The sequence below is a fragment of the Oncorhynchus kisutch genome, linkage group LG3 (assembly GCF_002021735.2).
Source record: "Oncorhynchus kisutch isolate 150728-3 linkage group LG3, Okis_V2, whole genome shotgun sequence".
In the NCBI taxonomy this organism is placed as follows: domain Eukaryota; kingdom Metazoa; phylum Chordata; class Actinopteri; order Salmoniformes; family Salmonidae; genus Oncorhynchus; species Oncorhynchus kisutch.
In genome coordinates, this window is record NC_034176.2 from 6,555,654 (window position 1) to 6,579,235 (window position 23,582).

The following is a 23,582-nucleotide window of genomic DNA, read 5'->3' on the forward strand; positions in this document are numbered from 1 at the left end:
TGTTTGGAGGGGATGGAAAAGCATTGAGACTATTTGTCATGGAAGCAATTTCACTCATTTACTCATGTGAAGGTGTCCAAAGAGATAAGAGAAGCTAATATTGATAGTCACTATCTTTACAGCTCAGGATAATATGACTATAATTAAAGATCATCACTACCATCTGCTGGCTGGATCGGTCTTCTGATTTGAACCCTATTCTACACACTGCTAACCTTATGCCGAACCTTAAACCTAAATTAAGATCAGAAATGCACATTTTTGTTTTCATTACATTTTACGATAGTCCTATAGACAATTTAGACTTTGTGACTGGGTTTTCTAATAACCAGAGAGGCTGGGGGGAGGAGTTTACTCCAAATACCTGAGCAAAGGTGAAAGTGAAAGGTGGGTCTCAGTATAGGACTGAGGTGTAGATTGTTCTGTAAAAACATGTAGATATGCACATATAGTGACTATTAGAGTGGTTATAGATTTAAATAAACTATTTTTAAAGTGAAGTGGAGGACGTGAAGACCAGTAAAGGTAAGAGGAGATCTCAGGATATTTCACTTTCCAAACTAGACACAACAGTCCTGTTTTAAAACAATGAGGACTGGAGAAAGAAGAAGGGATGTTTGTATCTGTGTGATTGAGCAAAAGAGAGAATTTGATGAATGGTAATGATGTAAATATAATGTTTTCTCTTGTTATTGAGAAATGAGCCGCACACCCCACCTTCTTCCCGTCTGTATGTAATAACACACAAAAATGTCTGGCTAACAATGTAAGAAATAACACTGGAATGTTGCGGGGCTAGAATCACTTCCTCCCTCTCTATCGGCGCCATTTTATATATTGACTACGTCCCTCCTGGCTCACTCATTAATATCTTAATCAAAATGACTGATTGTCTCTTATCCGCTTGTCTTCCCATTATGCCATAGTTTGTCCATCTCAATTAACAGTAGAAACCACATTTGTTTAAGCAAGTCATCCATATCAGCTATGTTTTTTTAAAGCAGTAAATGAGGCTGAATGAACTGTTTCAATTAATGGGGCTCAATGAGAAATAGTTAATGACAAATCACCAGTAACCTTCTAAGACGACATGGTAATATTGTCTAGATAGAGAACGACAGATCAGCTGTAAACAAGCAGGGCAGGTGGTAATACAGGCAATTAACTTAAAAACAAACAGTTGAAATCAAATGCAGCTTTAAATATCTACCTGTAAAACATAAGATCCAGCATCACTGTCTGTAAGTGCCCAGATTGTAATGGTTTTAACCAAAACTCAGCCTTTACCCCCAGCCCTGTCCCCTACACACCCTAACCCAAACTCAGCCTTTACCCCCAGCCCTGTCCCCTGTCCCCTACACACTCTAACCCAAACTCAGCCTTTAACCCCAGCCCTGTCCCCTGTCCCCTACACACCCTAACCCGAACTCAGTCTATACCCCAAGCCCTGTCCCCTACACACCCTAACCTAAACTCAGTCTATACCCCAAGCCCTGTCCCCTACACACCCTAACCCAAACTCAGTCTTTACCCCCAGCCCTGTCCCCTGTCCCCTACACACCCTAACCCAAACTCAGTCTTTACCCCCAGCCCTGTCCCCTACACACCCTAACCAAATCTCAGTCTTTACCCCCAGCCCTGTCCCCTGTCCCCTACACACCCTAACCAAAACTCAGTCTTTACCCCCAGCCCTGTCCCCTGTCCCCTATACACCCTAACCCAAACTCAGTCTTTACCACCAGCCCTGTCCCCTGTCCCCTACACACCCTAACCCAAACTCAGTCTTTACCCCTAGCCCCCTATATGGTAGGTCTGACTTTCTGATTTGTAAATTCACCGCAGTTCCCAACATTGACCAGCAGGTGGTAATAATACTCTCTTCTCAGACAGTAAAAGACCACCAGTCAGATACATTTATTTTGTTTGGAGGGGATGGAAAAGCATTGAGACCATTTGTCATGGAATACATTTCACTCATTTACTCATGTGAATGGGTCCAAAGAGATAAGAGAAGCTAATATTGATAGACACTGTTAAATCTTTACAGCTCAGGATAATATGACTATAATTAAAGATCATCACTACCATCTGCTGGCTGGATCGGTCTTCTGATTTGAACCCTATTCTACACACTGCTAACCTTATGCCTAACCTTAAACCTAAATTAAGATCAGAAATGTACATTTTTGTTTTCATGACATTTTATGATAGTCCTATAGACAATTTAGACTTTGTGACTGGGTTTTCTAATAACCAGAGAGGCTGGGGGGAGGAGTTTACTCCAAATACCTGAGCAAAGGTGAAAGTGAAAGTTGTGTCTCAGTATAGGACTGAGGTGTAGATTGTTCTGTAAAAACGTGTAGATATGCACATATAGAGAATTTGATGAAAGGTAATGATGTAAATATGAATGTTTTCTCTCTTTATTGCAGTGAAAATGGCAGAGTCCAGAGTTCATAGTAAGTCAACATGCTATAATTAATGATGAACTTTTCTTTCATGTATCTGGGAGAACAGAACTAAACCAACTATTGAAAATGAAATGTGTTTGTAGTTTTATTTGTCTTTATGTGTAAATGTGTGTCTGGATGAAATGTGTTTGTAACATGAGGAGTTGTAGCTGAGTTTGTGTCTGTGAGAAACAGCTCTACTGCTCCACAGTGACCTCTCCCTCCAAACATCTCTTTATTATAGAACCCATTTAATCCAGTCGGACACAATATGGAACTAAATCAACCTTTTGTACTTTACTGGCTCTAGAGAAGTTAAAGTTGTACATTTCAACAAATAAGTTGTTCTCCTGAGTGGAGCAGCTGTCTATGGTGCTGTGTCTCAGTGTGAGAGGTGTCTCTACAGACTCTGGTTCAATTCCAGGCTGTATTACAACCGCCCATGATTGAGTCTCCCATAGGGTGGAGCACAATTGGCCCAGTGTTGTCTGGGTGTCATTGTAAATAAGAACTTGTTCTTAACTGACTTGCCTCGTTAAATAAAACAAAATATGTATCCAGAGCAATTAGGATTAAGTACCTTGCTCAAGGGCATATTAACAAATATTTTCCTAGTTGCCTCAGGGACTCAACCCAGCGACGTTTGGGTTACTGGTCCAATGCTCTTAAGTGCTCGGCTTCCTGACAAACATGTCTGTCTAATGGAAAAATAAAGAGCCTCTAATTTATTCTATATATTTAGTCATAACAGATCCTTTTCTTCAGTAGATTTAAGTTGAGTTCGGTTCAGGATTTACTTCTAAATGATGTTCCAGATGATTTTACCATCATCCATTACCCTTCACTGATGTTTAAATCAGAGATGTTTACTGTAAAACATCATATGTTGTTATTTCAGGGGGAATTGGCCATGTATAGACCCATAAAGTGAATTAGTATAATAACTGAAGTGAGATTTAATGTTATTAGGTTTGTTTAGTGTCTCTTGCAAAATGGTAGACCTGGTTAGTATGAATGTTGAGGCTTGTACACTGGGGTAGACCTGGTTAGTATGAATGTTAGTATGAATGTTGAGGCTTAGACACTGGGGTAGACCTGGTTAGTATGAATGTTGAGGCTTGGACACTAGGGTAGACCTGGTTAGTATGAATGTTGAGGCTTAGACACTGGGGTAGACCTGGTTTGTATGAATTTTGAGGTTGGACCCTCGGGTAGACCTGGTTAGTATGAATGTTGAGGCTTAGACACTGGGGTAGACCTGGTTAGTATGAATGTTGAGGTTGGACACTCGGGTAGACCTGGTTAGTATGAATGTTGAGGCTTAGACACTGGGGTAGACCTGGTTAGTATGAATGTTGAGGTTGGACACTCGGGTAGACCTGGTTAGTATGAATGTTGAGGTTGGACACTTGGGTAGACCTGGTTAGTATGAATGTTGAGGCTTGGACACTAGGGTAGACCTGGTTAGTATGAATGTTGAGGCTTAGACACTGGGGTAGACCTGGTTTGTATGAATTTTGAGGTTGGACACTCGGGTAGACCTGGTTAGTATGAATGTTGAGGCTTGGACAGTGGGGTAGACCTGGTTAGTATGAATGTTGAGGTTGGACACTCGGGTAGACCTGGTTAGTATGAATGTTGAGGCTTAGACACTGGGGTAGACCTGGTTAGTATGAATGTTGAGGCTTGGACACTGGGGTAGACCTGGTTAGTATGAATGTTGAGGCTTGGACACTGGGGTAGACCTGGTTAGTATGAATGTTGAGGTTGGACACTGGGGTAGACCTGGTTAGTATGAATGTTGAGTCTTGGACACTGGGGTAGACCTGGTTAGTATGAATGTTGAGGCTTGGACACTGGGGTAGACCTGGTTAGTATGAATGTTGAGGCTTAGACACTGGGGTAGACCTGGTTAGTGTGAATGTTGAGGCTTAGACACTGGGGTAGACCTGGTTAGTATGAATGTTGAGGTTGGACACTCGGGTAGACCTGGTTAGTATGAATGTTGAGGTTGGACACTCGGGTAGACCTGGTTAGTATGAATGTTGAGGTTGGACACTGGGGTAGACCTGGTTAGAATGAATGTTGAGGCTTGGACACTGGGGTAGACCTGGTTAGTATGAATGTTGAGGCTTGGACACTGGGGTAGACCTGGTTAGTATGAATGTTGAGGCTTGGACACTGGGGTAGACCTGGTTAGTATGAATGTTGAGGCTTGGACACTGGGGTAGACCTGGTTAGTATGAATGTTGAGTCTTGGACACTGGGGTAGACCTGGTTAGTATGAATGTTGAGTCTTGGACACTGGGGTAGACCTGGTTAGTATGAAGGTTGAGGCTTGGACACTGGGGTAGACCTGGTTAGTATGAATGTTGAGGCTTGGACACTGGGGTAGACCTGGTTAGTATGAAGGTTGAGGCTTGGACACTGGGGTAGACCTGGTTAGTATGAATGTTGAGTCTTGGACACTTGGGTAGACCTGGTTAGTATGAATGTTGAGGCTTGGACACTGGGGTAGACCTGGTTAGTATGAATGTTGAGGCTTGGACACTGGGGTAGACCTGGTTAGTATGAATGTTGAGGTTGGACACTGGGGTAGACCTGGTTAGTATGAATGTTGAGGCTTCGACACTGGGGTACACCTGGTTAGTATGAATGTTGAGTCTTGGACACTGGGGTAGACCTGGTTAGTATGAATGTTGAGGTTGGACACTGGGGTAGACCTGGTTAGTATGAATGTCCAGAAGAAACTTGAATTTTTATTGAAAAGCATGTTTTTGTTCAAAGGTAATGGTTTCCGTTACAAACTGTTTGTTACGGTTTTGTTCTGAATGAACAGACCTCCGGGTGTTAAGACCAGTGTCTCCCAATCCTGGTTCTGGAGACACTAAAGGACTGTTAGCATGCTCCCACACTAAAGGACTGTTATCATGCTCCCACACTAAAGGACTGTTAGCAGGCTCCCACACTAAAGGACTGTTAGCGGGCTCCCACACTAAAGGACTGTTAGCAGGCTCCCACACTAAAGGACTGTTAGCGGGCTCCCACACTAAAGGACTGTTAGCAGGCTCCCACACTAAAGGACTGTTAGCAGACTCCCACAATAAAGGACTGTGAGCATGCTCCCACACTGAAGGACTGTTAGCAGGCTCCCACACTAAGGACTGTTAGCAGGCTCCCACACTAAAGGACTGTTAGCAGGCTCCCACACTAAAGGACTGTTAGCAGGCTCCCACACTAAAGGACTGTTAGCAGGCTCCCACAATAAAGGACTGTTAGCAGGCTCCCACACTAAAGGACTGTTAGCAGGCTCCCACACTAAAGGACTGTTAGCAGGCTCCCACACTAAAGGACTGTTAGCAGGCTCCCACACTAAAGGACTGTTAGCAGGCTCCCACACTAAAGGACTGTTAGCAGGCTCCCACACTAAAGGACTGTGAGCATACTCCCACACTAAAGGACTGTTAGCAGGCTCCCACACTAAAGGACTGTTAGCAGGCTCCCACACTAAAGGACTGTTAGCAGATGCTCTTATCCAGAGAGACTATCAGTTTAGTGTGTTCATCTGAAGATAGCTAGGTGGGACAAGTTAGACATACCGGAACCAACAAGTTCACCACACTTTGACATTTAAACGTTGGTGTGCTTCTGCCTGGTTTGTTAGGCCGATATAGTTACAGCTTAGTCATTTAGCAGATCTTTATCCAGAGGGATTTACAGGAGCAGATTAGGGTGAAGTGGTGAGGCTGATCTCAATTCCGGTTCAAGAGGTAAGACGAAACATCATTGCACTAGCAAACACTTGAGTGGAGAGAGAAGAACTGTGGTAAATCACCACAGAAGAACTGTGGTAAATCACCACAGAAGAACTGTGGTAAATCACCACAGAAGAACTGTGGTAAATCACCACAGAAGAACTGTGGTAAATCACCACAGAAGAAGAATGCAAATGTTTAATAGCATGGGTGTGGTAGAATGCATTTTTAAATACATTGTAGTTAAGGTAGAGTATGATTTAATTTAATAATTTAATTAGAATTGTTTTAACACCAATCATAGTCAAACTATCGCAAACTGTTTGACTTGAAAAAATACAAAACATATTTTTATTAAAGAGCCGTTTGGGGCCAAAAGAGCTGGACTGTCCACAACAACAGCCCCCTAAATCACATGTCTGACTTTCTGATTTGTAAATTCACCGCAGTTCCCAACATTGACCAGCAGGTGGTAATGATACTCTCTTCTCAGACAGTAAATGACCACCAGTCAGATACATTTATTTTGTTTGGAGGGGATGGAAAAGCATTGAGACTATTTGTCATGGAAGCAATTTCACTCATTTACTCATGTGAAGGTGTCCAAAGAGATAAGAGAAGCTAATATTGATAGTCACTATCTTTACAGCTCAGGATAATATGACTATAATTAAAGATCATCACTACCATCTGCTGGCTGGATCGGTCTTCTGATTTGAACCCTATTCTACACACTGCTAACCTTATGCCGAACCTTAAACCTAAATTAAGATCAGAAATGCACATTTTTGTTTTCATTACATTTTACGATAGTCCTATAGACAATTTAGACTTTGTGACTGGGTTTTCTAATAACCAGAGAGGCTGGGGGGAGGAGTTTACTCCAAATACCTGAGCAAAGGTGAAAGTGAAAGGTGGGTCTCAGTATAGGACTGAGGTGTAGATTGTTCTGTAAAAACATGTAGATATGCACATATAGTGACTATTAGAGTGGTTATAGATTTAAATAAACTATTTTTAAAGTGAAGTGGAGGACGTGAAGACCAGTAAAGGTAAGAGGAGATCTCAGGATATTTCACTTTCCAAACTAGACACAACAGTCCTGTTTTAAAACAATGAGGACTGGAGAAAGAAGAAGGGATGTTTGTATCTGTGTGATTGAGCAAAAGAGAGAATTTGATGAATGGTAATGATGTAAATATAAATGTTTTCTCTTGTTATTGAGAAATGAGCCGCACACCCCACCTTCTTCCCGTCTGTATGTAATAACACACAAAATGTCTGGCTAACAATGTAATAAATAACACTGGAATGTTGCCGGGGCTAGAATCACTTCCTCCCTCTCTATCGGCGCCATTTTATATATTGACTACGTCCCTCCTGGCTCGCTCATTAATATCTTAATCAAAATGACTGATTGTCTCTTATCCGCTTGTCGTCCCATTATGCCATAGTTTGTCCATCTCAATTAACAGCAGAAACCACATTTGTTTAAGCAAGTCATCCATATCAGCTATGTTTTTTTAAAGCAGTAAATGAGGCTGAATGAACTGTTTCACTGAATGGGGCTCAATGAGAAATAGTTAATGACAAATCACCAGTAACCTTCTAAGACGACATGGTAATATTGTCTAGATAGAGAACGACAGATCAGCTGTAAACAAGCAGGGCAGGTGGTAATACAGGCAATTCACTTAAAAACAAACAGTTGAAATCAAATGCAGCTTTAAATATCTACCTGTAAAACATAAGATCCAGCATCACTGTCTGTAAGTGCCCAGATTGTAATGGTTTTAACCAAAACTCAGCCTTTACCCCCAGCCCTGTCCCCTACACACCCTAACCCAAACTCAGCCTTTACCCCCAGCCCTGTCCCCTGTCCCCTACACACTCTAACCCAAACTCAGCCTTTAACCCCAGCCCTGTCCCCTGTCCCCTACACACCCTAACCCGAACTCAGTCTATACCCCAAGCCCTGTCCCCTACACACCCTAACCTAAACTCAGTCTATACCCCAAGCCCTGTCCCCTACACACCCTAACCCAAACTCAGTCTTTACCCCCAGCCCTGTCCCCTGTCCCCTACACACCCTAACCCAAACTCAGTCTTTACCCCCAGCCCTGTCCCCTACACACCCTAACCAAATCTCAGTCTTTACCCCCAGCCCTGTCCCCTGTCCCCTACACACCCTAACCAAAACTCAGTCTTTACCCCCAGCCCTGTCCCCTGTCCCCTATACACCCTAACCCAAACTCAGTCTTTACCACCAGCCCTGTCCCCTGTCCCCTACACACCCTAACCCAAACTCAGTCTTTACCCCTAGCCCCCTATATGGTAGGTCTGACTTTCTGATTTGTAAATTCACTGCAGTTCCCAACATTGACCAGCAGGTGGTAATAATACTCTCTTCTCAGACAGTAAATGACCACCAGTCAGATACATTTATTTTGTTTGGAGGGGATGGAAAAGCATTGAGACCATTTGTCATGGAATACATTTCACTCATTTACTCATGTGAATGGGTCCAAAGAGATAAGAGAAGCTAATATTGATAGACACTGTTAAATCTTTACAGCTCAGGATAATATGACTATAATTAAAGATCATCACTACCATCTGCTGGCTGGATCGGTCTTCTGATTTGAACCCTATTCTACACACTGCTAACCTTATGCCTAACCTTAAACCTAAATTAAGATCAGAAATGTACATTTTTGTTTTCATGACATTTTATGATAGTCCTATAGACAATTTAGACTTTGTGACTGGGTTTTCTAATAACCAGAGAGGCTGGGGGGAGGAGTTTACTCCAAATACCTGAGCAAAGGTGAAAGTGAAAGTTGTGTCTCAGTATAGGACTGAGGTGTAGATTGTTCTGTAAAAACGTGTAGATATGCACATATAGAGAATTTGATGAAAGGTAATGATGTAAATATGAATGTTTTCTCTCTTTATTGCAGTGAAAATGGCAGAGTCCAGAGTTCATAGTAAGTCAACATGCTATAATTAATGATGAACTTTTCTTTCATGTATCTGGGAGAACAGAACTAAACCAACTATTGAAAATGAAATGTGTTTGTAGTTTTATTTGTCTTTATGTGTAAATGTGTGTCTGGATGAAATGTGTTTGTAACATGAGGAGTTGTAGCTGAGTTTGTGTCTGTGAGAAACAGCTCTACTGCTCCACAGTGACCTCTCCCTCCAAACATCTCTTTATTATAGAACCCATTTAATCCAGTCGGACACAATATGGAACTAAATCAACCTTTTGTACTTTACTGGCTCTAGAGAAGTTAAAGTTGTACATTTCAACAAATAAGTTGTTCTCCTGAGTGGAGCAGCTGTCTATGGTGCTGTGTCTCAGTGTGAGAGGTGTCTCTACAGACTCTGGTTCAATTCCAGGCTGTATTACAACCGCCCATGATTGAGTCTCCCATAGGGTGGAGCACAATTGGCCCAGTGTTGTCTGGGTGTCATTGTAAATAAGAACTTGTTCTTAACTGACTTGCCTCGTTAAATAAAACAAAATATGTATCCAGAGCAATTAGGATTAAGTACCTTGCTCAAGGGCATATTAACAAATATTTTCCTAGTTGCCTCAGGGACTCAACCCAGCGACGTTTGGGTTACTGGTCCAATGCTCTTAAGTGCTCGGCTTCCTGACAAACATGTCTGTCTAATGGAAAAATAAAGAGCCTCTAATTTATTCTATATATTTAGTCATAACAGATCCTTTTCTTCAGTAGATTTAAGTTGAGTTCGGTTCAGGATTTACTTCTAAATGATGTTCCAGATGATTTTACCATCATCCATTACCCTTCACTGATGTTTAAATCAGAGATGTTTACTGTAAAACATCATATGTTGTTATTTCAGGGGGAATTGGCCATGTATAGACCCATAAAGTGAATTAGTATAATAACTGAAGTGAGATTTAATGTTATTAGGTTTGTTTAGTGTCTCTTGCAAAATGGTAGACCTGGTTAGTATGAATGTTGAGGCTTGTACACTGGGGTAGACCTGGTTAGTATGAATGTTAGTATGAATGTTGAGGCTTAGACACTGGGGTAGACCTGGTTAGTATGAATGTTGAGGCTTGGACACTAGGGTAGACCTGGTTAGTATGAATGTTGAGGCTTAGACACTGGGGTAGACCTGGTTTGTATGAATTTTGAGGTTGGACCCTCGGGTAGACCTGGTTAGTATGAATGTTGAGGCTTAGACACTGGGGTAGACCTGGTTAGTATGAATGTTCAGGTTGGACACTCGGGTAGACCTGGTTAGTATGAATGTTGAGGCTTAGACACTGGGGTAGACCTGGTTAGTATGAATGTTGAGGTTGGACACTCGGGTAGACCTGGTTAGTATGAATGTTGAGGTTGGACACTTGGGTAGACCTGGTTAGTATGAATGTTGAGGCTTGGACACTAGGGTAGACCTGGTTAGTATGAATGTTGAGGCTTAGACACTGGGGTAGACCTGGTTTGTATGAATTTTGAGGTTGGACACTCGGGTAGACCTGGTTAGTATGAATGTTGAGGCTTGGACAGTGGGGTAGACCTGGTTAGTATGAATGTTGAGGTTGGACACTCGGGTAGACCTGGTTAGTATGAATGTTGAGGCTTAGACACTGGGGTAGACCTGGTTAGTATGAATGTTGAGGCTTGGACACTGGGGTAGACCTGGTTAGTATGAATGTTGAGGCTTGGACACTGGGGTAGACCTGGTTAGTATGAATGTTGAGGTTGGACACTGGGGTAGACCTGGTTAGTATGAATGTTGAGTCTTGGACACTGGGGTAGACCTGGTTAGTATGAATGTTGAGGCTTGGACACTGGGGTAGACCTGGTTAGTATGAATGTTGAGGCTTAGACACTGGGGTAGACCTGGTTAGTATGAATGTTGAGGCTTAGACACTGGGGTAGACCTGGTTAGTATGAATGTTGAGGTTGGACACTCGGGTAGACCTGGTTAGTATGAATGTTGAGGTTGGACACTCGGGTAGACCTGGTTAGTATGAATGTTGAGGTTGGACACTGGGGTAGACCTGGTTAGTATGAATGTTGAGGCTTGGACACTGGGGTAGACCTGGTTAGAATGAATGTTGAGGCTTGGACACTGGGGTAGACCTGGTTAGTATGAATGTTGAGGCTTGGACACTGGGGTAGACCTGGTTAGTATGAATGTTGAGGCTTGGACACTGGGGTAGACCTGGTTAGTATGAATGTTGAGGCTTGGACACTGGGGTAGACCTGGTTAGTATGAATGTTGAGTCTTGGACACTGGGGTAGACCTGGTTAGTATGAATGTTGAGTCTTGGACACTGGGGTAGACCTGGTTAGTATGAAGGTTGAGGCTTGGACACTGGGGTAGACCTGGTTAGTATGAATGTTGAGGCTTGGACACTGGGGTAGACCTGGTTAGTATGAAGGTTGAGGCTTGGACACTGGGGTAGACCTGGTTAGTATGAATGTTGAGGCTTGGACACTGGGGTAGACCTGGTTAGTATGAATGTTGAGTCTTGGACACTTGGGTAGACCTGGTTAGTATGAATGTTGAGGCTTGGACACTGGGGTAGACCTGGTTAGTATGAATGTTGAGGCTTGGACACTGGGGTAGACCTGGTTAGTATGAATGTTGAGGTTGGACACTGGGGTAGACCTGGTTAGTATGAATGTTGAGGCTTGGACACTGGGGTAGACATGTTTTATATGATTATGCCCAAGGATCTCCCTGGTTTATAATGGGGTGTAGGGATACAGAAGGTCCATACAGGTAATGGGGCTGGATGGACGTCTATTGTCCATTCAAATCCTTTCTGGCAGCAACGTTTGTGGTAGAAAAAGAGATTGGGGCTGGGACACATGTGTTATACCACTGTTATATTATATCTAAGAAATGATTAGTGTTTACAGGTCAGATGTCAAAGGACTAAAACACGCTGATAACAGGGTTGTGGTGTGCAGCGAATAGCTGGATAAAGGTTCCTGTCGGTGACGTGGGTAACAGGCCTTAGGAACGTGGGTAACAGGCCTAAGGAACCTGGGTAACAGGCCTTAGGAACGTGGGTAACAGGCCTAAGGAACGTGGGTAACAGGCCTAAGGAACCTGGGTAACAGGCCTTAGGAACGTGGGTAACAGGCCTAAGGAACCTGGGTAACAGGCCTTAGGAACGTGGGTAACAGGCCTAAGGAACGTGGGTAACAGGCCTAAGGAACCTGGGTAACAGGCCTTAGGAACGTGGGTAACAGGCCTTAGGAACGTGGGTAACAGGCCTAAGGAACCTGGGTAACAGGCCTTAGGAACGTGGGTAACAGGCCTAAGGAACGTGGGTAACAGGCCTAAGGAACCTGGGTAACAGGCCTTAGGAACGTGGGTAACAGGCCTAAGGAACCTGGGTAACAGGCCTTAGGAACGTGGGTAACAGGCCTAAGGAACGTGGGTAACAGGCCTAAGGAACCTGGGTAACAGGCCTAAGGAACGTGGGGAACAGGCATAAGGAACCTGGGTAACAGGCCTAAGGAACGTGGGTAACAGGCCTTAGGAACGTGGGTAACAGGCCTAAGGAACGTGGGTAACAGGCCTAAGGAACGTGGGTAACAGGGCTAAGGAACGTGGGTAACAGGCCTAAGGAACGTGGGTAACAGGCCTAAGGAACGTGGGTAACAGGCCTAAGGAACGTGGGTAACAGGCCTAAGGAACGTGGGGAACAGGGCTGAGATAGGAAAGTAACAGGAATGAGGTGTATTGGCAAAGGGACTGGGGTCTTGAGTAACACACAGGTCATTTAGGGACAGGATATGCCTGTATCTGTACTTGATTGTATAGGTTTGAGTGTATTGGCATGTGGGTGTTGGGGTTAGGGCATGGGGGTAACAGGGCTGGGGTGTGTGGGTCATTGAGTTTAGGTGTGTGGGTAGGTGGGCTGAGGTATATAGATATTGAGGTTGAGGAATAGGGGTAACAGGACTGGGGTGTGTGGGTCATTGAGTTTAGGTGTGTGGGTAAGTGGGCTGAGGTATATAGATATTGAGGTTGAGGAATAGGGGTAAATATCTGTTCATGTTATTATAGACAGAGCACTCTGTCACAACTGTGACCAAGAATAAAACATACTTTTAAATAGATAAATAATCCAAATGGATGACATGTTAGGCTACTAGTGGCATAAGATTAGCATAGTGGCATGTCTGGGAAAGATGTGGGAACAAATGGGATAATATCATTCTAGATTGTAGCATCACATTCTTCTATGACATATAGACTTTCCTTCAAATGAATCTGTCTGTCTGGGATTGTGGGGGTTGTATTTTAGAATTGACATGGTCCTGGTTGTTGTATGTCTATTGTAGTTTTTTAATTCAGATGTGTTTATAAATGTACTGAGAGGATTTGAGTTCCTGACACAGATGATGTCATTAAACATGCAATGTTCTCTCTTTCTGAACAGATCAGTTTAAACTCACCTCAGAAGACCATGTGAGGGCTAATGTTGGTGAAGAGGTCACCCTCCCCTGTCACCTCTCACCTGACACCAGTGCTGTTGCCACGACGATCAGGTGGTTTAAAGGGACAGAGTGTATTTACCTGTATAAGAATGGCCAGTTGACAGAGAGGAGTGGCTATGAGGGCAGAGTGAGTCTGATCACCCAGGAGCTGGAGAGAGGCAACGTGTCTCTGAGGCTGAGAGACTTCAGGAGGTCAGATAGAGGAGTCTACATCTGTCAGGTCATCCATGGAGAACAGAAGGAGGAGGCTGCAGTGGGTTTAAGGGTCAGAAGAGGTAATTGTTCTAGAACTCCAGTAATGTTTCTAAACACCTAAACAACAACAATAACAACCAGTCTCTTTCCCTGTACAGAACACTTGTACTTTCTCATGTAGGTAGGAGTTCATAGTAGGAGTTACAGATGAATAGACTAGATTCATTCTGAATATCAACTAGTTACAATGCATATTACCATCACTCTGAGCTTTGAGCTGGTCCTAAAGCATTAGAACCATTCCAACATTACTGTCACGTCCCTTGATTGTCATTAGTAATGAATGTGATGACCAGTCATATCAATATGACGTATGGTATTTGATTGAATAATGTAATGTGACTGAAATTGGATTGAATGTAGCTGTAATAACTCATACATTTTGTTATACATGATCAATATTCATTCCTCTCCATCTTGGATAATGGACGATCAGGAGCAATACCATTACCCTCCCACAATATATCTGCCATAGAGGTCAATATTTCACATAGTCCTCCCACAATATATCTGCTATAGAGGTCAACATTTTATAATCCTAAATGAACATGGAATCAGCTTGAATTTAGTTTTATATCCTAGTATGAATCATTCTGTGATGTTTAGACTGTTCCAATAGTAGCACTGCTTACATCCCTTTCCCTAGATGTACATTAGTAATGAATGTGATGAACAGTCATATCAATATGATGTATGGTATTTCATTAAATTATGTCATGAGACAGAAATTTAATGAACAATAATAACTAATGCATTCTGTTTTACATGATCATTATTCATGACTCTCCATCTTGGATAATGGATGATCAGAATCAGGTGAGTAATTACTTATTTGTCTGTTTTGTTTATTGACAACCAATAACACAAGACAAAGAACAGACCAGAGTGTTAATCTGATACTATAAAAACTACAGGCCTTGTGAACAGCAGTGTGTCTTCTTCAAGGCTACAAATTAAATCAGTTCCTTTACATTTATCAATACTCTCCCCAAATGTTCTCAAGGTTGGTTGGATTAAGATGTATAGATGTTCTTCAAATTATCCAGCATTTTCATATCATCGATCTCCCACAATATATCTGCTATGGAGGTCAACATTTTAGAGGGGTTGAGTTAAATGCGGAAGAGACATTTCAGTTGAATACATTCAGTTGGGCAACTGACTAGGTATCCCCCTTTCCTTTCCCTTCCACTATATATCTGCCATAGAGGTCAATATTTCACATAGTCCTCCCACTATATATCTGCTATAGAGGTCAATATTTCACATAGTCCTCCCACTATATATCTGCCATAGAGGTCAACATTTCACACTCCAAAATGAAAATAGAATCAGCTTGAATTCAGTTTGATGTCCCAGTATGAATCATTCTGTGATGTTCAGACTGTTCCAATAGTAGCACTGCTTACATCCCTTTCCCTAGATGTACATTAGTAATGAATGTGATGAACAGTCATTCCAATAGGATGTATGGTATTTCATTAAATTATGTCATGAGACAGAAATTCAATGACCAATAATAACTAATGCATTCTGTTTTACATGATCATTATTCATGACTCTCCATCTTGGATAATGGGTGATCAGGATGGGGTGAGAAATTACTAATTCATCTGTTTTGTTTATTGACAACCAATAACACAAGACAAAGAACAGACCAGAGTGTTAATCTGATACTATAAAAACTACAGGCCTTGTGAACAGCAGTGTGTCTTCTTCAAGGCTACAAATTAAATCAGTTCCTTTACATTTATCAATACTCTCCCCAAATGTTCTCAAGGTAGGTTGGATTAAGATGTATAGATGTTCTTTAAATTATCCAGAATTTTCATATCATAGACCTCCCACTATATATCTGCCATAGAGGTCAACATTTTAGAGGGGTTGAGTGAAATGGGGAAGACACATCTCAGTTGAAAACATTCAGTTGGACAACTGACTAGGTATCCCCCTTTCCTTTCCATTGATGTCAATATTTCACATAGTCCTCCCACAATATATCTACTATAGAGGTCAACATTTCACACACCAAAATTAACATGGAATCAGCTTGAATTTAGCTTGATATCCTATTATGAAGCATTCAGTCATTCTCAGACTGCTCACATAGTAGTGCTGCTTACATCCCTTTCCCTAGATGTACATTAGTAATGAATGTGATGAACAGTCATTCCAATATGATGTATGGTATTTCATTAAATTATGTAATGAGACAGAAATTCAATGAACAATAATAACTAATGCATTCTGTTTTACATGATCATTATTCATGACTCTCCATCTTGGATAATGGATGATCAGAAATAGGTGAGTAATTACTTATTTGTCTGTTTTGTTTATTGACAACCAATAACACAAGACAAAGAACAGACCAGAGTGTTAATCTGATACTATAAAAACTACAGGCCTTGTGAACAGCAGTGTGTCTTCTTCAAGGCTACAAATTAAATCAGTTCCTTTACATTTATCAATACTCTCCCCAAATGTTCTCAAGGTAGGTTGTATTATGATGTCATATGTTCTTCACATTCTAATGAATGTATATTCCATAGAACCCTGCCTCCTGACACAATATCCTGTATCTGACATAGAGCCCAATGCTGGTTATCACAAACAATGACAATAATCATTTGATCAGAGATAGACCAATAACAAAACAACATTATTTATGAAGTTAACCAGATCTCATTGGTGCCCACAGTCCCTACATGAGGGAGGCTTGAGTGACAGGAGAAATCTGATTGGTCCTGTTTGTTCTGTATATAGTGATGTCGTCTACCACACAGAACTCACCTCTCTGTTTTCCACCATAGAGTCAGGATCATGGTATTTACAACATGAGACCCAGGAGGACAGGCTGAAGAGGGAGGCATCAGCTGGTGAGCTTGGTAAGTATGAGAGAGTCTGGAGGAGAGAGGATTGAATCAGGGAACATGAGTGATGTCATTCAGTTATTCAGACTAATTCATTTGTAATGTATCAAATAGTCAATAGACCAGTTGATGATTGGTTCAGCTCAGATAACTGTTGACTGGATGAAATAATTACTAATAATTGTACCACCTCCATCAAATGATAATGTCTTTATAGACATACTATTGAATTAATTAATACATTACTTATTCAAACAACCAATTAAATATGTTAATTGCTCTCAGAGTTGAAGATGGAAAAAGAATTAAAAGAGGAATTAAGAGAGGAGATGATGAAACAACTAGAGGAGAAACTAGATGATATGACCCAGGAAGTGAGAGAGAAAGAGAGACTCCTGGATGATATGACCCAGGAAGTGAGAGAGAAAGAGAGACTCCTGGAGGAGAAGAACCAGATAATGGAACAGAGGGACACACTATTAGAAGAGAAAGAAAACCAACTGGAAGAGAAAGACAAGCAACTAAAGGATAGAGACATTCAACTAGAGGACAGAGACCACAGACTGGGAGAGAAAGACAAGCAACTAAAGGAAAGAGACCTTCAACTAGAGGACAGCAACCACAGACTGGGAGAGAAGGACAAACAACTGGAAGAGAGAGACAAACATCTGGAAGAGAGAGACAAACGACTGGAAGAGAGAGACAAAGTACTGAAGGGAAAAGAAAATGAACTAAAAGAGAGGAGACAGGAAGTAGAAGAGAGGAGACAGGAAGTAGAAGAGAGGAGACAGGAAGTAGAAGAGAAAGACAACCTACTAGAGGAGAGAGAGAACCAGTTAAAGGAAAGAGACAAACAGGTGGAGGGTGTCAACAATGAAAATGCTGAACTGGGTAAGATTATTCACACCATTAATACATTTAGTCTGCTGTACTTTCCTCAATTCTCAGGTTATTGTCGACTCTCCACTGAGTTGTGAATATTGTTGTCCATCACTTCATACTTTCCCTCTGCATCATATTTCTGTCTAAAGTCTTTAACACAGAATTCAGATCCTAGTCCTCCTTTGTTATTTCAGCTCAACAGATATGTGATGTGAAGACTGAGGTAGAGAGACTGAGAAGAGAGATCTCAGCCCAGATGACTGGTGAGTGAGATATGTGATACTTAACATTTCAGTAGAAACCCAGAACGCCCCTTCAGTAGGTCTATGTGCCTTCATGTGTCACTGAGGTAAAGGTTCCCATTCTAAATGGTTGTTCTACTATTTTAGAACATGGAGAGACGTCAGATACAGGTTCCATCCTCCCAGTCAGGAGAAGACAGAGCCTGGAGGATCCTCCACTTAGTGAGTTATCAATATTGTCCTGTTGTCTCCTACTGTTTCTAGTCTATAGTGGTCCATCCTCCACTTAGTGAGTTATCAATATTGTCCTGTTTTCTCCTACTGTTTCTAGTCTATAGTGGACCATCCTTCACTTAGTGAGTTATCAATATTGTCCTGTTGTCTCCTACTGTTTCTAGTCTATAGTGGACCATCCTTCACTTAGTGAGTTATCAATATTGTCCTGTTGTCTCCTACTGTTTCTAGTCTATAGTGGACCACCCTTCACTTAGTGAGTTATCAATATTGTCCTGTTGTCTCCTACTGTTTCTAGTCTATAGTGGACCATCCTTCACTTAGTGAGTTATCAATATTGTCCTGTTTTCTCCTACTGTTTCTAGTCTATAGTGGACCATCCTCCACTTAGTGAGTTATCAATATTGTCCTGTTGTCTCCTACTGTTTCTAGTCTATAGTGGACCATCCTTCACTTAGTGAGTTATCAATATTGTCCTGTTGTCTCCTACTGTTTGTAGTCTATAGTGGACCATCCTTCACTTAGTGAGTTATCAATATTGTCCTGTTGTCTCCTACTGTTTCTAGTCTATAGTGGACCATCCTTCACTTAGTGAGTTATCAATATTGTCCTGTTGTCTCCTACTGTTTCTAGTCTATAGTGGACCATCCTTCACTTAGTGAGTTATCAATATTGTCCTGTTGTCTCCTACTGTTTCTAGTCTATAGTGGACCATCCTCCACTTAGTGAGTTATCAATATTGTCCTGTTGTCTCCTACTGTTTCTAGTCTATAGAGGACCATCCTTCACTTAGTGAGTTATCAATATTGTCCTGTTGTCTCCTACTGTTTCTAGTCTATAGTGGACCATCCTCCACTTAGTGAGTTATGGATGTACATGATATTATATTAGACACTGTTGTACATCCTCCAGAGAGTCAGAGTGTTGATCAGTGCTGTGTGTTGTGTTGCAGTGGAAGGAGAGAGCAGCAGTCCAGACTCCCCAGTGTCTCCCAGTGTGTCTGAGCTGAGACTGGTGCTGCTGGGGAGGACTGGGGCTGGGAGGAGTGCAGCAGGAAACACCATCCTGGGCAGAGAGGAGTTTGGGGCCCAGGCCAGCCCCTCTGCAGTGACCCAGAGGAGTAAGAGGAGAGAGGGGGACGTGTGTGGGAGACGGCTGGTGCTGGTGGACACTCCAGACTGGTTCTGTCCTGGACTCTCTCTGGAGGAGATGAGACAGGATGTGGGGCTCTGTGTCCGTCTGTCTGCCCCGGGACCCCACGCCTTCCTCCTGGTCATACCAGTGGAGACCTCCAAGGGGGAGGAGAGAGGGGTGCTGGAGAGTATAGAGGAGATGTTTGGGGAGGGTTGTTGGGGACACACTGTGATTCTATTCACCCATGATGATGGACTGAAAGAGCAGAGCATTGAGGAGTTTATCCAAGCAGGAAGTCAGGACCTCCAGCAGCTTGTAGAGAAAAGTGGGAGCAGGTACCACGTCCTCAACATTAAGGACAGGGCCCATGGCACTCAGATATCAGAGCTGCTGGATCAGGTAGAGGAGATGGTGGCAGGAAACAGAGAGAGATTCTACAGCAGTCAGACCTACCAGGAGGCAGAGGACCAGGTTAGAGAGATGGAGGGAAACATCCAGAGAGAGAGAGGAGAGAGGAAACAGAGGGAGGAGAGAGACTTGAGAGAGAGGCTTCAGAAGGAGTTGCAGTACTCTCTGATAAAGATAGAGGGAGTGATCCAGGAACATGAGGGAGATATCAGAACACTCAGTGAAAGAACCAGTGAACTGGAGAGACAGGTGAAAGAAGAGAGGGATGAGGAGAAGAAAAGAGAGCTGGAGAGGGAGCTGAAGAGGGAGTCTGATAGGAGGGAGGAGATGGAGAGAAAGCTGGAGAGATTTAGAGAGAAGAGAGAGAATGAGAGGAGGGAGATGGAGGAGAGACACAGACAGGAGATAGAGAACTATGAAGGAGAGGCCAGAGTTGAAGCAGAGAGAAACCTGATGAAGATAGTTCTGCCTGAGTTACAGAGGAGCATCATGATCTCACAGACAAAGATGGAGAGGGAGTTCAGCAGACAGATGGAGGAGAAGAATAGACAGATGAAAGAGAAGAATATAGAGATGGGGAGACTAAGACAGAACTTGAAAGAAGTCAGGGAAGCTCACTCAGTGTTGCAGAAGGGACTGGAACGAGAGGGGAAAGGTCAGAGGGCACTGATAGGGTTGTTGGGCTGGGTCATGAGAATCTCATCAAGTTGGATTCTCCACAATCTGATATGATTCACCATCACCGTCTATGATGATGAACCAGACCAGGTCTACTGTCCACTGTACCGTGGGGGGTGACCATGGATCATGGTGGTCATGGGGAAAACAGGACAGAATAATGTCTGGTCCAGTCTACAGTGTCAAGAGAAGGAGGGGAGGGAGGTCTGTAAAGATCTTGATGAGACGTAAAACAGAATTCCAATCCAACGTAGATTATTGACCTTTGCACTGCAGACCTTTAGAATGGAGAGGGTTGTGGGGGGTCAGGAGGTCAGCGGGCGGAGTCAGAGACTGAGAACTCTAAAGATCTGAGTGAGACTTTTACTCAGTGTTTGAGGAGGTCTACTATTGAACAGAGAACCATACTGTATTTACCACACACTACTTCCTGTTCTTATTCAAATCGTTTCATGTTGAAGCTTTATCCTCCGTGATGGCCGGATCCGGGGTCTGGGCGGGGGGTAGGTACTGTCACGCCCTGACCATAGAGACCATGTTTCTCTATGGTGTAGTAGGTCAGGGTGTGACTCGGGGGGGTATTCTAGTTTAAAATGCCTATGTTGTGTTCCAGTTTATATTTTCTATGTTGGTGTTTTGTATGGTTCCCAATTAGAGACAGCTGGTAATCGTTGTCGCTAATTGGGGATCATATTTAAATAACTGTTTTTCCCACCTGTGTTTGTGGGATATTGTTTTGTGTTTGTGCACCATGTAGTCACGGTTCGTTGATCGTTTATTGATTTAGTGATTTAAGACATTTAAATGGCTCCTTGTGGTTCGGTGAACCAAGCTGGTGTAATAAGTCACCATATCTGACACCTGAAGACTGGTGGAAGCCAACACAGTCTTCTGATCCACACGAGACTCTGGCTCCAAACCAATCTGTCCGTAAGAGTTATTTAATGTTGAGGAGAGTGAGAGGTCTACAGATGTCCTGACCTTACTTATCTTTGTTTTCTTTAATATATTGGTTAGGTCAGGGTGTGACGAGGGGTGGGTTGTTGTGTTTTAGTCCTGTCTAGGGTTTTGTCCTGTCTAGGGTTTTTGTCCTGTCTGGGGTTTTTGTCCTGTCTAGGGTTTTTGTCCTGTCTAGGGTTTTTGTCCTGTCTAGGGTTGTTGTCCTGTCTAGGGTTGTTGTCCTGTCTAGGGTTGTTGTCCTGTCTAGGGTTTCTAGGGTTGTTGTCCTGTCTAGGGTTGTTGTCCTGTCTAGGGTTGTTGTCCTGTCTAGGGTTGTTGTCCTGTCTAGGGTTTTTGTCCTGTCTAGGGTTGTTGTCCTGTCTAGGGTTTCTAGGGTTGTTGTCCTGTCTAGGGTTGTTGTCCTGTCTAGGGTTTTTGTCCTGTCTAGGGTTGTTGTCCTGTCTAGGGTTGTTGTCCTGTCTAGGGTTGTTGTCCTGTCTAGGGTTTCTAGGGTTGTTGTCCTGTCTAGGGTTTTTGTACTGTCTAGGGTTTTTGTCCTGTCTAGGGTTTTTGTACTGTCTAGGGTTTCTAGGGTTTTTGTACTGTCTAGGGTTTTTGTACTGTCTAGGGTTTCTAGGGTTTTTGTACTGTCTAGGGTTTTTGTACTGTCTAGGGTTTTTGTCCTGTCTAGGGTTTTTGTCCTGTCTAGGGTTTCTAGGGTTTTTGTCCTGTCTAGGGTTTTTGTCCTGTCTAGGGTTTTTGTCCTGTCTAGGGTTTTTGTCCTGTCTAGGGTTTTTGTCCTGTCTAGGGTTTTTGTCCTGTCTAGGGTTGTTGTCCTGTCTGGGGTTCAAAACAGTTTTTGTCCTGTCTAGGGTTTTTGTCCTGTCTAGGGTTTTTGTCCCGTCTAGGGTTTTTGTCCCATCTAGGGTTTTTGTCCCGTCTAGGGTTTTTGTCCTGTCTTGGGTTTTTGTCCTGTCTTGGGTTTTTGTCCTGTCTAGGGTTTTTGTCCTGTCTAGGGTTTTTGTATGTTTATTGGGTTGTTTACTAGTCTAGGTGTTTTGTATGTCTATGGTTGCCTAGATTGATTCTCAATTAGAGGCATGTGTTTATCGTTGTCTCTGATTGGGAACCATATTTAGGAAGCCATATTCCTTGGGTAATCTGTGGGTGATTGTCTATGTGATGTTGCATGTTTGCCCTCAGTGTTGTTAGTGGTCATGTTGTTGGTTTGTTTAGTGTACTTTGTGTTCATTCATCTTACATAAAAATATATCTTCACATCACGCTGTGCTTTGGTCTCCTCACTACGACGATGGTGACAACAGACCAGACTCCATATGGTTTCTAACCCCAGACTCTGAAGTGATTGTACAGACAAGTGGAATATAAATGAGGTCATTGAGACAGAGACTAAAAGTCAACATTGTCACTACTTTTGCTGTTCTGTTATTATTTGTAGTGGGTGAGATATTTGTCTATTATATTGTTGACCAGGATTAGCATGGGTCAAGACACTGGAATTCCTGAAACCATAAATAATATATAATAATTGTTTGTGAAGTTTCTTCTGATGAAAGTTATAAATGTTCATTTCAAGGCAGTTAAAGGCAGTCTTCATTAATGAATCATATTCTTGATTTCTTGTCTGACTCCCTGTCACACACACACAGTCTATTCGGGACAGGGGGGGGGTTGTGTGTGTTGAATGCTGGGGTTTGTGTGATGACATTATACACAGGCATGTCTAAGTCTAACACTGGCTCTCAGACAGGAAGTGGCAGCCACACCTTAACAATAATACAAGTTTTTTATACAGAGCTTTTCACTGAAGCTCACTGCACTTTACATGGAATGGTAACCTACACACACCCACACACACATACACAACTCCTGAATACTCCAAACACACACACACCACTAAAACACACCTCCTGAATACTCCAAACACACACACCACTAAAACATAAGTGATGTAGATGAAGGTGAAGCTGAGGGGTGGAAAGAAGAAAAGAGTGAGGACGTTCAGGGTGAGGGGTGATGAGAAGGAAAGGTTGGTGATGAAGGAGGGGAGAGGAGAGGGGGCTGGCGAGAGGTGAGGAGAGGGGACAGGAGCGAGGTGAGGAGAGGGGACAGGTGAGAGGTGAGGAGAGGGGACAGGTGAGAGGTGAGGAGAGGGGACAGGTGAGAGGTGAGAGGTGAGGAGAGGGGACAGGCGAGGAGAGGG

At 42.8% G+C, this 23,582-nt stretch overlaps 1 protein-coding gene across 3 annotated transcripts; it reads left to right on the forward strand.

The window, feature by feature from the left end:
* The first annotated feature begins 372 nt into the window (after positions 1–372).
* Positions 373–22,958, forward strand: LOC109877882 (trichohyalin-like). 3 transcript variants are annotated; one of them, XM_031816817.1, is made up of 12 exons: positions 373–525; positions 2,433–2,459; positions 9,166–9,192; positions 13,656–13,988; positions 14,779–14,784; positions 15,556–15,561; positions 16,270–16,275; positions 16,782–16,856; positions 17,127–17,732; positions 17,918–17,986; positions 18,113–18,187; positions 19,152–22,958. In XM_031816817.1, exons 2-12 carry the CDS (start codon positions 2,438–2,440, stop codon positions 20,471–20,473), a joined length of 2,547 nt encoding a protein of 848 aa, XP_031672677.1. In that variant the 5' UTR covers positions 373–525; positions 2,433–2,437; the 3' UTR covers positions 20,474–22,958. The 3 variants fall into 3 exon arrangements, with proteins under 3 accessions (XP_031672677.1, XP_031672686.1, XP_031672693.1); XM_031816826.1 differs by lacking the exon at positions 15,556–15,561; XM_031816833.1 differs by lacking the exons at positions 373–525; positions 2,433–2,459 and adding an exon at positions 7,105–7,257.
* Positions 22,959–23,582: the final 624 nt, after the last annotated feature.

Bases quoted from the DNA above. Each gene is read 5' to 3' on its own strand.
- LOC109877882 (XM_031816817.1), top strand. From the start codon at position 2,438: ATGGCAGAGTCCAGAGTTCATA. The intron at 16,857-17,126 runs GTAAGTATGAGA...AATTGCTCTCAG, and splicing joins GGCATCAGCTGGTGAGCTTG to AGTTGAAGATGGAAAAAGAA. The intron at 17,733-17,917 runs GTAAGATTATTC...TTGTTATTTCAG, and splicing joins CAATGAAAATGCTGAACTGG to CTCAACAGATATGTGATGTG.